This window comes from Magnolia sinica, chromosome 12 (genome assembly GCF_029962835.1).
Source record: "Magnolia sinica isolate HGM2019 chromosome 12, MsV1, whole genome shotgun sequence".
Lineage (NCBI taxonomy): Eukaryota > Viridiplantae > Streptophyta > Magnoliopsida > Magnoliales > Magnoliaceae > Magnolia > Magnolia sinica.
The window spans coordinates 60,161,338-60,179,276 of NC_080584.1; the positions used below are offsets into that span (position 1 = coordinate 60,161,338).

A 17,939-nucleotide genomic window follows, 5' to 3' on the forward strand; every position below is an offset into this window, starting at 1 on the left:
TCTTAAAATAAGCTGCTACAGCGGATGGATGGAGTGGATAAGACACATAATTCATGGTAGGGCCACAGAGTTTACTCAGTACCCAATCTTCCCCGTGAAACAAGCGTTCTGAACAATTCTGGTCCCGCTTTTTACATTCTGCTGTCTGATCCATCGTTCATCTGTTATACGAGTGGACGGCAATCGCCACCGTCCAAATCGGGGATTCTACTGTGGGCGGCACATAATCTCAAATTTACACTGATCTGATAATCTTAACCGTTTGATTATGCTCATTGCATTTGGACTGCAGAATTCTGATATCTAACATATCCCGAGCACTAATCTCGCACACACAGCACACCTGTTGCTTTTGAGCGTATGGGCCGGGCTCCACGCGCCGGTGGGCCTTGACAGATCTTCCCTCTCTTTTCCACCCCCGCCATCCCCTCCCTCCACTGTGCTCGCTCCTACCAAAGCTTCTCGTTTCCTCCCGCCCGAAACCTTAAAAAGCAAAAACCCTCCAAATCTCAATCCCCAGCCAAAGGCTTCTCCCTTGGAATGCAACAACGCCTGAAATGCGCGGCCCAGAATCGAAAAAACTAAGTTCGATTTTCGGCTCCGCCTTGAAAAACATCTCCGAGAAATCCGATTCCAATCCTTTGGCTGCCGCAGCAGCTACTGATAAAACCATAAAGGAGCTGATTTCATTGCCTTCCTCATCCTCATCCTCCAGCAGCAGCATCAAATCCAGCTCCGGGAAGCCGCTGAAGTCGTCGAAGAAATCAGCTAGGGTTTTGTCCAAACCATCATCTGCTTCGTTGTCTCGGCCGAAGAAATCCCGTTCGGAGACCAGAAGTGAAACGGTGGATCTGGATAAATTCTCTCTCGACTCTGGTAATTGTATCCTTTTCCCTCTCTCATTATAAAACCTGGATAGCTGGCTAATGCCAGTTTCCAAAATGGTTTTTTTTTTTTTTTTTGAAAATCCCGTCTTTGGATGTGTGCTGTGATTCCCGCTGTTCATGGCCTGTTGGACATGTGTGCAGTGTATGGGGGACTGTAATTCCCACTGTGTTTCAGAATGGCATTTGAAAATAAGCTTTTGAAATGCATGCTGGGATTCCCGCTCGCCATACATGGATTCATGGGAAATAGGTGTGCTCCCTCTTCTGTTGGCATACAGTGTATATACTGAAGCTGAACCCTGATAAACCATACGACACTCATCTAGGCCAGCAATCGTGCAGCTGGAACCCACATTTCTATGGTACAGATTGTCCATCTGGTTTGGCCCATTTTGGGTTGTGAGTGGGTTATGCCTCAAAGCATGTCCCAGAGTATATCGTCTTACACTCTCCTGTGTAATTAGTTTTGTTGTTGACTATGGACTTTTGGCTAAACCATTGGTTGGACGGCTGATAATACAATGGAGGAATATATATATATATATATATATTGTATTGCGTATACATTGTAGGACATGAACATGTCTGATCACTGAAAGGTGGACCCCACCTTTGGCCTTTTTGTTTGGTTGAGCTCCGTATAAGCCCTCTTATCATCGTTGTCATCATCATCATCATCATCAGTATTATTATGTAAAATGTCAACTTCACAATGTGCAGTGGGAGTCTGTGTAGAGAATCTAGAGATGCACCCCATATTCCAAAGTGGTGGTAGGAATTTTAACATGCATTTCAAAATCTATTTTTAAACATTCAAACATTGAAGTCGAGTACTTGATAGATTCCAATTAACCGTCTTTAAGTGATGGGATGTATGTTCACACTGGCTCTTGATGCTCCTCATGCACAGCGAAGTCATTCCCTCATCATCATCATCCTTGTCATTTCGTAGTTGTTGTTATTATTATTAGTGTTGACAGCATTTTTTGAGTAGTCAATAGGACAAAAAGGGTTTTTCTATTCTAAATTTTTTGTTTTTTGTTTTTTTTTTTGTTGTTTCTTTGTTTTTTTTTTTTTGTTTTCTTCTGTAGACAACTCGCCAGGAGAGGTATTGAAGGAAATATCTTCTATATTACGTGGTATGCTCTCTCATAGAATACTATGCAGTGTTATTTTTTCTTCCAATTGCTTTTCATGTAATTCTGTTAGAGATCCAGTTCTTCACTAATGGAGAAATTCCCTATTGTCCACTGAGTGGAAGTTGGAGCCGTCGCCTCCTCATTGAGGCCATTGATCTGATGGCCGTGTGGAGAGACCATGCCTCAGTAATCTCTCTGATGAGATAACCATGACTTTAAAAAAAATAAATTTGATTCCTCAATAGATGGTTGAGATGAAATGACAGAAACAATCTACATTTGACTGGGGAAAAGCGCAAAGATTGAATGGTTAGTATCTTCAAATGGAGGAGATTTTTGGGTGTGGTCCATCTATGGTGGCGCTCACCAGATTGACAGTCTTGATGACTGAGTCATGGGCCTCGCCTGTACAAGTTTAGTGCATAATAGGAGACTTCCTTATTTTTGAGTAATAGAGACTTAGTCTCATACTTGTATCATCTTTCTGAAGAACATTCAGAATTATGCTAGTAAGACCATGTTGGTTATTCTGCTTCATTTCTTTGTTTGATTTTTATTACATTCCAGGCAATAACTCTTTGGACTCGCTCAGCGTACCTGCATCTAAAAAGCCTGATGTCGGGAAATCGCTGGACAAGGTCTTAGACATGCCATGGTTCTCGAATATGTCCCAGACCTGCATTTCACTACGTCGGAAGGAACTTTCACGGGAAAGAAAACAAAAATGGATTTTCAAGAATACCCAAACTCATCGTTTTGAGGGTTTAGTAAGAATGTGCGCACAAAAGCTGGGCACTGAAGCAACTCTTGAGGTTTTTGGTAAACTGGGAAGAGAAACTGGCGTCAAAGAATACAATGCCTTGATAAAAATATGCATAGAGAAGGCAAGGCAGAGTAATGATGAAGAAATTTCATTAGATGAAATTCAAAAGGCCTTTCAACTATTTAGATCAATGAGAGAGCAAGGATTTCAATTGGAAGAAGAAAGTTACAGCCCATTGCTTATGTATTTGATTGATATGGGAATGATTGAGGAATTCCACTTCTTTTGTGGACTTATCAAAGATGAGAACCCAGGTTCTTTTTCAAGATTGGGATATTATGAGATGCTGCTTTGGATTAGAGTAAACAATGAAGATAAGGTTCAGGAGCTATGCAATTCAGTTGTTGATAGTATTGAAGATAGTCTTGATTTAGCTGGTATGTAATTTTACATCAAATGGTAGCTTCTTCATATTAACTTGATTGTGTTCTATGAATCTTGCATGAGCAATGTTACTTTCCTGTTTGTGCTTCAGTTACCCTTCATGGCATGCAGTTTATGTCAGTGTTTTAAATAGCGCATAGCATATTGCATAGCGTTCAACCCCCTAACTTCTATTATTATTATTATTGTTGTTGTTGTTGTTGTTATTAAAAACTAGAAAACACATGATAAATAGTTAGAATAAAAAAATAGACCCTGGGCCGTGGCATAGAGCGCCACAGTGGACCCCACACAGGTGGGCCATGGCATAGAACACCATAGTGGACCCCACGCATGTGGCCCCACACATCTTTGTTAAAAAAAGATCCATAAAAATTGGCCTCCTAAAAAGAAAAAAAAAAAGAAGAAAAAATAACAAAAAATTTTCTGCAGAAATAAAAAGAAAACTCGTTAAGAAAGATTAAAGGGCCAAAACATACATTGAATAGAGATTCAATCAACCGGAAGCTGATTTTTTTGAGCTATGTGCCCGTGTGGTTGCGAAAAGGGGAAAACGTGATTTCTCTGTTGTTTGGGCTTCAATGCTCTTGAAAAATACAACAATAAGATGTTCTTGTAGGGCTGATTCAATGATAGAAGCTTCATCTTCAAAGGGCCTTTTGATCGGGAGAATTGAAGTTCTTCATGGACCGGGAGTTGCGGCAAGTGCGTCACTAAGATAGGGCTCTCTTTAGTAACGTTATAAGTAAAAAGGTATTTCTTAAAATATGAGTCTCCCACCATCTATTGAGAGGAAAAAAGTCTCAGCTGTACATTTGGAGGCCCATTTTTGAATGGTTTAAATTGTAGAAAAGGTTAAATGAGTACATATTTATAACCTACGCAGTGCCACGTGTGTGAAGGATGGTCTGGATAGCTCTACATGTTGCCACGTGTGAGAAGTATGGGCCACCACCATTTTAAAACACTTTGCTAACTCATAGAATAAAATAGATCTTTTATTTTAAAGAAAATGAAGCATACTCCTAAGGCATACGCAATACACGCTACATGTGCGTAGCGTACGCTACAACCCCTATAGCGCACACTACAGGGGAAATACGCTATTTTCATGTGCTACGTAGCGTTTTTGGTACGCTGCGCTACACCGCTACGTAGAGTATACTGCATGCTACTTTACATGCTATTCACAACACTGGTTTATGGTAGATCTTGATTCCAAGTGTTTAGATCATTATCATCATCAACAACTAAGCGTTATCCCAACTAATTGGGGTTGGTCACACAAATGCCATTCCACTCTATTAAGGACCATATTCTTAGTTAAAACATATCTCATCAAGTATTTTCTTACTATCTCCACTCACATCCTTTTGGGCCTTCCTCTTGCCCTTGTAGAGCTTTCAACTTCAATTGACTAACTCCTAACTAAGGTATGCAAGATCGGTTGGGTGGATTCTTAGATTGAATTTGATGATCAAAACAAGTTATTTCAAGGATTTTGTTAAATCGAAGCTTCGTGGGTCATTTTTCAGATAATCTTTAAAAATAGGTATTTATACGTTTTTTTTTTTTAAAATCTCTGTTGTTATGGTTGAATATGATGTGTTAATCATAGTAGAATGTATCAATGTGCATTTAACAGATTATGCAACTGATTTTTTTAATATATATATATATATATATATATTATTTTCGGACTATTTTCGGCCAATTTTTAAAAATCACGAAAATTCATTTTTTCCAATGTTTTTTTTTGTTTTAACGGTTGAATATGATGTGTTAATCATAGTAGAAAATATCAATGTGCATTTAACAGATTATGCAACCGATTTTATATAGTTTTATTTTTTTAAAAAACTTTCCAGATTATTTTCGGCCGATTTTTAAAAATTACGAAAAATGATTTTTTTTTCAATGTATTTCTGTTTTAATGGTTGAATATAATTTGTTAATCACATTAGAACATATTAATATTAATTTAACATATTATGCAATTGATTATATATATATTTTTTTATTTTTAAAAAAATTTTTGGACTATTTTCGGCCGATTTTTAAAAATTATGAAAAATCATTTTTTTTTTCAATGTATTTCTGTTTTAATGGTTGAATATGATGTGTTAATCATAGTAGAACATATCAATGTGCATTTAACAGATTATACAACTGATTTTATATTTTATTTTTTATTCTCGGACTATTTTTGACTGATTTTTAAATATTATGAAAAATCATTTTTTTCAATGTATTCCTGTTTTAATGGTTAAATATGATGTGTTAATCATAATTCATATTAGAACATATCAATGTACATTTAACATATTATGCAACTGATTTATATATATATATTTATTTATTTTCAGATTAGTGAGTTTATGTTTATATTTTCTTATTTTGGATAGGTTTTTGAGCTTCGTAGGGTTTATAACATAATTTCTTCTTTATTGATTAGATTCAGAAGTTTGAACTTTATTTTATTAATTTATTTACATTAAGTTTTAAGATTTAAATTAATTAATTCATTCTCCTATAAAAGCTATATTTAAACTTAGATAATCGAGTAGACTCTCACATAGGCCATATATATAATATACCTAAGAAAATGTTTGGGTCTGACCAACAAGGAAGTGAGTATATTGGATGTCAACATTGTCAGAGGGTAGGTGATACTAGGCACCAAATGAAGTGTAACTATTGTGACAAATTATGAACCGGTGGAATTATACGTCCCAAGCAACATTTGACTCATCGAAAAGGTCAAGTTGCAGGATGTACTAGAGTACTAAAAGAGATAATGATCTTAATGCAAGCTAGTTTGGATGAGTTGAAGGATAAACATGCTGCTGGGCAGAAGAAGAAAGATGAGATTTGGAGGCGGCCTGACAGGAGGTGTTTGGTCTTGAATATATGGGCGTTGGAAGTAACTATAGTTACGATAGAGAGCTTGTGTCTTGCTTGTGAAGAGGAAGAATGTTGGTGCATGTTTGGCGCGAGGGCATCTATACGTGATACAGCTTGGGGGGGGGGGGGGGGGGTAGGTTGGGTGGATTACGACGTATGTTTGGAAGTTGATGTGAGGCATCTTCATGTGATGCCCCTATACATTTGGACGAAGAAGTAAATGAGCCCAGGAGACCCTCTATTGATTCAATCTTGTTTAGGAAAAAAATCAACTAAACAAAAGAAGATAAAACAAACGTGGAGTAGAACTTCCATTGAGAAGTTAATTAGGGCAGCAATAAAGTTGTTTATACATGCCAACATGCCTCATAATGCGGCCAATTCTCCATATTGGCATGTGGTAATTGATGCAGTAACAGAAGCAAACGAAGGAATTAAAGCTTCCACGGCTAGGGAAATTAGGGAGAAATGGACAGATGCAGAGTATGCAGATTTGAAAGCATACGTGGCTGCCTTTAAACCCATATGGCAGGCCAGAGGAACGATCATATGCAATGGTTGGACTGACCCAACTAGATGCAATATGATTAACTTTATGGTGTACTGCCACTTAGGAACTGTGTACCATAAGTCAATTGATGCCTCGGCCGAAACAAAAAATTTTAATTATATTTTTTCCCTAATGAATAAAGTGGTGGATGAGATTGGAGAGTAGAATGTGGTGCAGATTGTGACAGATAACAAAGCAACATATAAGGCTGTAGGACATAAGTTGATGATAAAGAGACCACATATATTTGGGTCACCATATGCTGCCCATTGTATTGATCTTATATTGGAAGATATTGGGAAAAAGAAGAGTGTTAGGGAAATGGTCGAAAGGGCAAGACAAGTGACGACATTTATTTACAACCATAATCAAGTAGTCGCGATAATGAAGAAGTTTATGAAGGGACGAGAGTTGCTAAGGCCTACGACGACTGGATTCACAACAAACTTTATAGCCGTGGAGAGTTTATACCAACATAGGGGAGAGTTAAGTGAGATGTTCTCCCGAGATTGGCTCAATACAAAACATGGGAAGAAGATATCGGGGATACCAGTTGAAGTTGTGAAAACCATACGGGATAACAAATATTGGAAGAAGGTTAAGAGGATCCTAATAGTGATGGAGCCACTAATGAGAGTACTTCTTGTTGAAACCAACGAAACACCTACCATGGGCTTCCTCTACGATGCCATGGATAAGGCGAAGTTGGCAATTCAACGTGATTGTACAAGCTGTGAGTCTTATTGGAAGATGATCGACAAGAGATGGACAATACAACTCCATCACGATCTTCGTTCAGCAGATTACTACCTAAATCATAGGTACAGATATGCCTAATCATTTGTTGCGGATAATGAAGTTCGCGTCGGGCTAAAGAATGAGATAAAGAAACTAGAGCCTGACTTAGATATGCAAATAAAGGCGTTGAATGAATTAGATACATTTGAAAATTGCCAGGGTAGCTTTGGAGACGCTCTTGTATGACATGTAATATCTAGGCTGCAACCAGTTGAATGATGAATGAATTTCGGAGAGAGTATGAAGGCTTTCCAAAAAATTGCGGTAGAAGTTTTGAGCCAGATAACATCTTCTTCTAGCTGCGAAAGGAATTGGAGTTATTTTGCACTTATTCATTCAGAGAATAGGAATAGATTGCAGATTAGGATGTTGGATAAACTTGTTTTCATGCACTACAACATGAGGCTAAGAATGCGACGACATCATAAGAGCGTTACAAGTGCCAGTGACACGGACTACTGTCCAATAAACTTGGACAATATTTATGATGATGACGACCCACTTCTACCTTGGTTGGAAGTAAGGGAAAAATAGATTGAAGATGCAGTGAAGAATTGAAAGTTGATGACCTAATTATACACACGGCGCAACAAGAGAGTTGTGCAGCTGTGTTGGACCCAGAAAGAGGGGCAACTTTCATGCAAAGTCTGGCTCAAGTTCAACGGAAGAGTACGAGCAATAGTAGCAGTGAGACTGAGTCGGATGATCATGCTGGCGATGGTGATGATGCCCCTGATGCTGGCACTTCTGGTGTTGCTTAGCACAACACACAACCGTCTACAGATTGCAAGGCCAATGAACATCGACAAGGTACATGAGGTCGGACTTTTGAGTGCCCTGAGTCACGATACAGCTAGGAGGAGGAGGCTAGGTCCAGTGGTGCACCGAGAGGTCCAGAACATCAGCAGGGCCATGGTCCCGGGCATTATGATGGATATTCTTATGGAGGTGGAGGTTGAGCAACCGCAGCCTGATAATGGCGATGACATGGAGGTGGAGGTCGAGCAACCACAATAAAGCAGATTTTCATTTTGGTGGTGAGTGGTGACTTGTGATTTTCATTATGGTAACTGTAAGTATATATTTTTATTAAGGTAAGCATTGTTATATACCCATTAGTCCATTACCCACATATTCACCAAGCAAGCACACACTCAACACTGCCGAACTTGTACTTATACTAATTATATATATATATATCAAGGTATCCCAAATCGGTTACGTAATCAAGCGGATGACACTGAAAAAAAAAAAAAAAAAAAAAAAACCTTACATTTTTCCTTTCTTCTGCTTCTTCTTCTTCTTCTTCTCTTTCTTCTTCTTCTTCTTCTTCTTCTTCTTCTTCTTCTCTCTCTCTCTCTCTCTCTCTCTCTCTCTCTTCTTTCCCCCTTTCCCTCTTTTTTTTTTTCTTTTCTCTCTTCTTTCCCTCTTTTTTTTCTTTTCGTTTCCCTCTCTCTCCAAACTACTGCTGTAGGTACGTGTCACGCAAAGACGAGCGCTGACAGTCCTCGAGCTCCGAGTTGTACGAACGGTTCAAAAGGAGATCAAAGTTATATGGGCTCCACAGTGATGTATTTATTACATCTACACCGTTCACCTATTTTCAGAGATCATTTTAGAGCACCAGCCAAAAAATGAATTATATCCAAAGATCATCTGGACCACACCAAAAATAGCAGCAGGGATAATGATTTTAATTTTTAGGGCGCACGGTAACGTTTATTTTCCATCCAATCAGATCAGACCCAAGTGGGCCTCACCATAGTGTATATATTTTATCCATATCGTCCATCCATTTTGCCACGTCATTTTAAGTCAGGATTCAAAAAATTAGTAATATCCAAATCTCAGGTGGACCACACCATAGAAATAGTGGTTATAGAATGCTCACCATTAAAAATTTCCTAAAGTCCACTGTAATGTTTATTTTCAATCCTGTTAATTGGGTCACATTGACGTGGATGAAGGGAAAACACACATGTTAGCTTGATCTAAAACTTTTTTAGCCCCTAATAAATTTTTAACGGTGAACGTTTAATTATTATTGTGGTGCAATCCACCTGAGCTTTGGATGTGCCTCATTTTTGGGCTCATGCCCTAAAATTATTTAGCAAAATGGATGGATGGTATAGATATAACACATTCATCATGGGTGAGGCCCAAAAAACTTTGACAAGTGTGCTGCACTTTACATCTGAGTCCCTCCTAATTCAAGGCTTAAAAAATTGTACACGAGACATATATTAACTTGAAATTTGACAATTAAATTATGGACTGCAATTGCTAACTCACAATGCCAAAATCAAATTATTTGAATAGTTTTAATTGTTAATTTGTGAACTTTTATTTTTTAAAATAGGGCCTTTTGATTTTTTTTTTTTTTTTTTATGATTCACTATCCAATAAACGTCCACCAATTTATAAGTGGGATAATGACAATAAATGGCATGAATTTGAGGCTGATCTGGAGAATAAATTGGTCTTCCAAGTCAGCCCCAAATTGGCAACGCTATCTACCTGAATTTAATTTCATTTTTTTAAAGAACTATTGGGAGAAATGATATCAAGATGTTAAGTATATAAATTACATATTTAAAAAATTAAATATATGAATTTTGTAGTCAAATTCAAGTTACTTGGTTAAAAAATTAATCAGACCGGCCGATACAACTTCGCACTAAGGAGTGGACCGTTACACTACCATAAACATGTTCCAATTTATAAATGAATGCATATTTGGAATGCTTAGAATATTCTGGATTTAATCCATATTTTTTCATAATTTTTTAGAAAAAAAATTTGCACCATTATGGGGCGTTACGCCCCCGTATCCGTATCGGTATCGGAGGGCACCATTACGCCAACCGATACCGATACGGGACACCTTGATATATATATATATATTTGACTTGAGGATGACATGACATGAATCACAAGATAGGAGGAGAAGTCTTTGACATGTTGAAGACTTTAAAATAGAATGAACATTGTAATTTATGCAAGTCTAGGGACCTCATATGTTAATATAGAATAAATTATGAAAAATAATTCTAAACACCTACACATGTAAGATATTTTGATATTACATTCATTTTAATATATCTATCATAGATATTAGGTAGTTAGAAAATTAAATATGAGTTTTGCAGTCAATTCTAGGTTTTTAGGTTCATAAATTCATCAGACAACCCGATACAACTTCTCACCAAAGAGTGGATCTTTACACCACCATAAACACGTTCAAAATTATAAACGAATGCATATTTGGAATATTTAGAATATTCCAGATTTAATGGATATTTTTCTAGATTTTCATGACAAAATTTTTTTTTTTCGACCATTACAGGCCCCGTATCGGTTGTTACAACCCCGTATTGGCTGATACGGGGCGTATACGGATTGGTAATGGTGGGGACCGTTATGCCCACCGTTACTGCAATGTAAACCTTGCTTGGAATTTACACAGTTGAAAATATTGGTGATATTGATATATTGGCTATACAAGTGACACCTAGAATTTACATAGTCGAAAATATTGCTGATACATTAACAATACTTAGCGATGCATTACCAATACTTGGAATTTTTTAGACTACTGGTGTTGTCGATATTGCCGAGAGGGAGATACGGATAATATTGGGGATACTTCAAACAATGACGAGAACAACTATTTTTGTTTATAGGTTACAAACTTGTTTGGACCCTACTCACTTCTAACAATATCTTGTTTGTTATAGAATAGCAAATAGCATATGGTTGGAAGTATGTTTAGGCTACATAGTACACACTCCCACATCTTTCAGCGTAGCAAATTATTGCACAAGTTAATTGAAAACACATTTAAGGAAACATTTCGTCTAAATATATACTCCCACTAAACTTCAAAAATAAAAATAAAAATAAAAATAAAAAGATAAAATAAGAGTATACACTCCCACATCTTTCCGCTTAGAAAATTATCGCACAAGTGAATGAAAACCTAATTAAAGATACATTTTGTGAAATAGTTCCTTTTTTTCCCTTCTTTATATGGTCTTTGTTTGACACTCCTTTACACTTTGTTAGAAGTTCCTGAATTTATTTTACTTTATTTTTCTTCAGCCATAACTGGAATCTCACCAGATTTTGAATTGTTTGACAGTAAGCTATTTATTGGCTTTGTGCGAAACTGATAAGGAGGAGCTTTTGCAACTGTTAGAGGTGGTGGATATGACAAAAATTTCATCCATGGAGTATGTAACAACAATATTTAAATCATTAGGGAGGCTGTTATTGGAAAATTTTGCAGAGAAATTCTTTTTGGCATTCAAGATATCAGGTATGTATTAATTTATTTATTTAACTTCATGCATGTAAAAAGGCATGCTTTCTCAATAATAGTTCAAGTCCCTACCTTATATTATGAAGAATGATTGGAAAAATAAGTATGTTTTGACATGGACGCATTATTGCTTTTGGTGATCTGCCAAGAGTGTATGTCACTGTGTTTTCCTTTTACTATGGGTGGTTGCTCCCTCGACACTTTGTTTAAAAGACAGCAGCTCTTTATTATCTTCTGCTGGATATATTTATAATGAATTTGCTACTTTAATGGCTTGCAATCTATCTTATAGTGCCTGTTTGTTTGATTGTTTGTTTGGTTTTTTTTTTTTTTTTTTTTTCCGTATTAAATAACTTTATAAGGTAAAACATATGCTGGAATCAGGGTCTTTGTTAACTATTTTGTTGTCAAATATTCTAACAATGGTTATTGGTTTTAGTTGTGTTCAGTTCTCTTTCTTTTTATCACAAACTCATGTGACTCAACATTAGGGAAAATTTCCCATGTTGATGGGGCATTTCTTGTCACTTGGAGGTCCTTGTGTGTGTGTGTGTTTTTTTTTTTTTTTGAAGGTTAAAGCAATTTTATTAAAGGATCTCTGAGAAAGTGGAAAAAAAATACAATCTTCCATAGACTTAATACAAGAGGCCCCACAAAAGGATGAGCCTTCAAAAAGACCTCCACCACCTTGAAAGCTTCATTGCGGAAGCATCTCCCATTTTTTTCTCTCCAAATAGCCCATAGGGAGTCTAGAAGAACTAATCTCCACAATACTAAAGTGATTCTTCCAAGCCCCACCCCATGGAAAATCAAGAACAAATCCCCCACTGATTTGGGCATAACCCAAGACATTTCAAAGGTTCTAAAGAAGCTACTCAATATTTGCCTAGGGAAAGATTAGTGAATGAAGAGGTGACAAACCCTCTCAGCATCCGTCATACACATCACGCATACATTTGTTAACACCATTGACCGTCTCTAGAGATTATCAACGGTGAGAACTCTTCTTCCTCTTCCGACTAGCCATCCGAAAGCTGCTATCTTTGGAGGGGCTCCGTAGTGTCACACCTTAGTCGTTACCACTCTCAATCCGACCTCTTCCGAGTGCCTCAATAAATCATATAGAGACTGAACCAAAAAAACCCTGATATATCCTTTAGCAAATGCATTTTATCCCTTCATTTCTCAGCAGCAATCGAAATTTGAGACGCTCAAGAAGTCTTCTTCATTCATCATTCCTTTGGTGTAACTTGCAATGGATTCATTTTAAAAAAAAAAGATACTTGCAATAAATCCGTATGCATGTCATCTTGTTCTTTTATGACATTTGGTTTTTCTTATATGCTCCAATGGGCATGTTACATGCCTGCTGAAATAAGGATGTAGATATCACGTGAATACATTTCAGAGAAATATTTCCCTGTAAGAGATTTATTTTTGGATATATTGCACTGGAACCCCTTTTGATATAACAATTTCAGATCTACAAGATTAGAGTTTGTCATACTGATAACGGTTATGGATCCTACCAAGGCAAACGAGTTGGTTCTCTCTAGCTGGAGGAGTAGCTTCAACCTTCTACTAGCCACAGTGACAAATCTTGTTCTCAGCAATTTCTCTGCCAGAATTTTCGCAGGGGATTTTTAAAATTTGGGGTTTTTCTGGGGATCTTATTGGGAAAATCTTGCCATAAATAGAAATGATTTAAAAACATTTATTGTCAATTAATAAATAATTTAAAATTTAAATATATACTTAAATAACAAATTCGTGAAGGTTTTGACTATTTTTCCTGTTAATATCACAATATTATTGCAATAAAAATGTGATATTTTAAATTCTGCTGATATTTTGAAAATCAGGCGACGTTTGTCACATTACTAGTATCTTGTCTTATGATTACCATCATGGATGTTGTCTAGTTCTTTGTTTTGAATAAAATTTCTCAATATCAGCAAAAACATAGCTCTTGAAACATATGGTGCCACATGCACGGATGCTGCATGATTGTGTCATGGGTAAGGTTTTTAAACATTTTTATTTTTCCTGAAAAGTGGTAAAGTTCATAGACTTTTTCTTTTTTTGAAAAGTGGGAGGCTTTTGTCTGTTTTTTTTTTGGAAGGTGAAGTATTGATATTTGGTAGTGGTGCAAAATTAAGTACGTGTGTGTTAGCTTTAAACTGTTAAGATTTTATAAGGCTTAGGTTAAAATGGTTACTTCAGAAATTTGAGCCAATTTTACTTAGTGATGTCTTCCTGGGTTAATGCAGAGGCTCGAGAAGAAGATATCTCATCCTTCATCTATAACTATGTTATTAGCATGCCAAACTTAGCGGTGAGGAACTTCTCATGGAAAAAAAACACTGGTAATGCTCATGCCTGTTTGTAAAACAATATTTGTTCAGGTGGATATAAACGCTTTTCTTGGTTGCATTCATTGAAAGCTTTTACAGTTCACAGTCAAACGCTTCTTGAATTGAATGTGAGTGAATTTATGGTTAAGGGATGCTCCGGAGAGATTTTCTACTCAAGAATCCTGGAGAAAAAATAAAATAATAATACATCCAATGGGATTGGAAATTGACCTTTATTTTGAAGAGGACATAAAGCACTGGGCCCTATGACATTTTCTAAGGCTTTCCCAACAACTTGATGGTTGAGTTGGTTGTGGAAGACCCGGGAAGAGGACATAAAACACTGGGCCCTATGACATTTTGTAAGGCTTTCCCAACAACTTGATGGTTGAGATGGTTGTGGAAGACCCAGGCTTGAGTCCTGCTCATGAAGTGGCTTCAGTATGGTCAAAACCCAACCCCAGAAATTGGGCACCCTCATATTCTTCTAATGGCAGGTCTAGCCTATATTCTCTATCAATCTTTTTCCCTTTCAGTAAATGGTCAAAATTCTAAAAATTGTTCAACCAACTCATAAATTTTTTTTTTTTTAAAACTATTAAGTTTATTTTATCTACTAAGTCAGTTATTTATAGATAATTTTTTTAATGAAAAATCCCCAAAGGGAAAATGAAAATTCAAGAAAAAGTGAAGTGGGTCCTCTTGTAACTGATATTCCAAAACTAGTAACCTTTAATATGAAATAATTTTCTACGAGTCAGCTTACTTCCACAGTTTATAATGAGTAAACTCTGGCATCTATAAACTGATAATGTTCCTTGTATATTTGAGTATAGTGTCAAAAGTAAAAGTAAACTTTTATATATTCTATATGCACATGCCTAGTTATATGTTTATTGGGCAAAAGAGTTCCCACAATTTCACATTATAAAAGCATAAAAAAGTAAAGTTGGAGGGCAAATTTCTTGAAAACTTACAGCTAGGCAATGTCTGTGTTTGTGTAAAATCCGTTGGAAGTATGGAATTTAGTTTTAAATCAGCAAAAGCGATAATCCTTCGGAGACCAGCACTTTTGGCTGTTTGGTGGTTGCTATGGAAGGAATGGAACAATAGAATCTTTAGACACAAATTGGTAAGTGTGGGCCATCTAGTAAGCGGGCATGGTAAAATAAGATCATGGGCTAACCAAAGATGATCTCAGATTAGGACGTATGGAGTTATTAAGAACATAAAGCAGGTCAATAGATTAGTCACCGTGTGGGCTCCCCTCTTATGGGGACGTGGAAACTCAATTTTGACGGTTGCTCGAAAGGAAACCATAGTCTGGCTGGGATTGAGGGAATTATGAGGAATGACATGGGGATCACTTGTTGAGTTCTCGCGGGCCCAGTTGGCCTGTTGAATCAAATGAGGTTGAGATAGGGGCTTTGTGGGTGGGGACCAGTTGGCAGCCCTAATCGTTAGAAATTATTACTAAAGACAATCAAAGACACCTATTTTTCGACTCCTAACAAGTAAATTTCTCAAAATCTTTACTAAATAAAGATGCTAAAGAACCAAATTACAACCATACATAGGATCCCTGGTTTCCCAGCTCTTCAAAAATCTCTTAGCACAACTCAAAATGTGGGGCTAACCAATTACCAAATGGGCTATAAGACCCACAAATTGCCTCTTGGGTCCACATCTTCATCGCATGCTTCTTGCTATCGTTCCCACTCTCATAATTGTTTCAATCTGAGATGAATCTACCATTGATTTGATTGATGGATCAACTGAGAATTTTGTCTACGGACATGCTAGTGGATCTACAAAGGAACACTTCCAAAAAGGAAAAAGAAAAAGAAAAAGAAAAAAGAAAGATCTGCAAATGAATTGGAGAGTGATATGGTGGGTGAGCTATAGGTCGAGGTGAGATAGGAAGTGAGAAAGTGTGATGATCACATTTGTGAATCCTAAGGAGATTGTTGTAGTTGAGATGGATGCACATGTCTCATCCCAAAAATGATTGTAGCTCGCAGTTTAGAGGCTTGTAGTAGCGGCAATGGTGATATTGCGACTAAAAGCTAATTAAGATCAGCAGTGTTCCTCCTATCCAAGCCTGAGAATCTAACACTGTAGTAGTGAAAATCAACGTATAGAGCGTACAGACTGCAAAAACCAAAAGAAGGAATGGCATGATGTATGACACCACATTGTGTTTGCTTTCATCACCATCACCAAGACCGAAGAAGAATGGCGATTTCTACATTGTCTTGTCTTCTCGAACAGGGTTCTACTTGGTGGAAAGCTGTATGCCATATGAAGGAGCTCTTTGAAAATAACAAGTGCTTGGCTAGTTAAGGGAATTGTAGCTTCTAGTTTGACAATTGGTGGGTAATTCTCCTCTTATGGAGGAAAATCTGAATGGAGGCGTCATAAAGCAGGATTTATGGCTTAATTATGTTTTGCAAGTGAATGGAGTTTAGGATTTCAGTCATTTCACTTCTCTTAATGATGCTCTTCATGAAGATATTATGCAAGCGATAACAAACTACTGGCATTTCTCTGTTTTCTGTATAGGATTTGATGATTTGGAAGCTGTTTGTTCATGGAAAAATTTCCATCAAGTCAGCTTGGAATGTGCTGTGAGCCTGTGTCAAAGTGGCTAGAACTTTATTCATGCCCGCTGAGTGCGGCACAAAATCTTTCTATTAAGATTTCATGCTTTTATGTGGAAGCTTATTCAGGGTCACATTCTTGTTGATTTGGAAGTTAAAAAGAATGGAGTTTACTTGGTTTCAAAGTGTGTTTTCTGTAGAGATTCTCACTTGATTGAAGTTCCAAATCATCTTTCTAGCAGAAACTGGTGGCTTAGCTTTGGAAGTTTTTGGCATCATCCTCGACATTCCTTTCTCTGAAAACGTGTAAATTAGTCCGTGTCTTCAACAATGGTTTTCAAGACTGTCGTCTTCTGAAATCCAGCAGAGCATTTTAGTTGGCTTAGTTCTTTTGGACGTTTATTGGTGATCTGAAAAGCTAGAAACAAGTGCATTCATGAAGGCAAAGTCTGCTTTATTCCGCAAATCATCATAAACAACAGTGTTTCGCTCCAAATTCAGAGGAAGGCAAGAAATTTAGAAGTGACCATTCTTTCTATCAGAAATTACCATTCTATCAGAAATTGGCTCTTTCTTTTATCAGAGAGAGAGAGAGAGAGAGAGAGAGAGAGAGAGAGAGAGAGAGAGAGAGAGAGAGAGAGAGAGAGTTTATCCTAGCTGGGTGATATGAAATCTAATTAAATTTTTTTTTTCATGATATTTTGCAATATATCGCACGATATCGTGATATATCATGGCTATCGCGATATCGTGCGATATATCCACGCTCCCCTTTTCTAAATTCTTAATATATTGTGCGATATATTGATATTGAGTGCGATATCAAAAAGGATAAACGGAAACCAACATTGTTTTGTTTGAAAATCCTTAAAATTTCAGAAAAAAAAAAGAGAAGATTTTTTTGGCCAAAATAATAATAAATAAATTTAAAAAAAAACATTTTCCTATTACATTGTAAGGTGATTTTGACCAATCAACTCTAGTGTGTTGGAAGAATATCTTCGAAATTTCTCTAAAATCGCGATTGGAAGCTTTTTGGGGCCACATTCTAAAAGTTAATTATTTTTTAATTCTGATTCGTTTTTATATGTTGTAAATAGTGCCAAACGGTAAGAAATCCACGGTTCTCTATATTTTATAAGAAAAAATATGGATTTGGTGCTTTGATTTCGAGATTTG

General features: G+C 36.7%; 1 protein-coding gene and 1 long non-coding RNA gene across 3 annotated transcripts in view; one reads left to right on the forward strand and one right to left on the reverse strand.

Annotated features, from left to right (window-relative positions):
• Window positions 1-421: 421 nt before the first annotated feature.
• LOC131221456 (pentatricopeptide repeat-containing protein At4g04790, mitochondrial-like) overlaps window positions 422-17,939 on the forward strand; it is a 93,485-nt gene continuing 75,967 nt past the window's right edge. Inside the window, exons 1-5 of one of the 2 annotated variants that reach the window (XM_058216710.1) lie at window positions 422-882; window positions 1,979-2,026; window positions 2,594-3,226; window positions 11,627-11,803; window positions 14,077-14,141. In XM_058216710.1, coding sequence (XP_058072693.1) covers window positions 558-882; window positions 1,979-2,026; window positions 2,594-3,226; window positions 11,627-11,803; window positions 14,077-14,141 — 1,248 coding nt within the window. In that variant the 5' untranslated portion in view covers window positions 422-557. The remainder of the gene's footprint in view (window positions 883-1,978; window positions 2,027-2,593; window positions 3,227-11,626; window positions 11,804-14,076; window positions 14,142-17,939) is intronic. The other variant, XM_058216709.1, reaches the window with a different exon arrangement.
• LOC131221458 (uncharacterized) lies at window positions 13,080-13,780 on the reverse strand. The gene is made up of 2 exons (XR_009159284.1): window positions 13,208-13,780; window positions 13,080-13,172 (listed from the first exon to the last, which is right to left on the reverse strand). It is a non-coding gene; the product is annotated as an uncharacterized LOC131221458 (long non-coding RNA).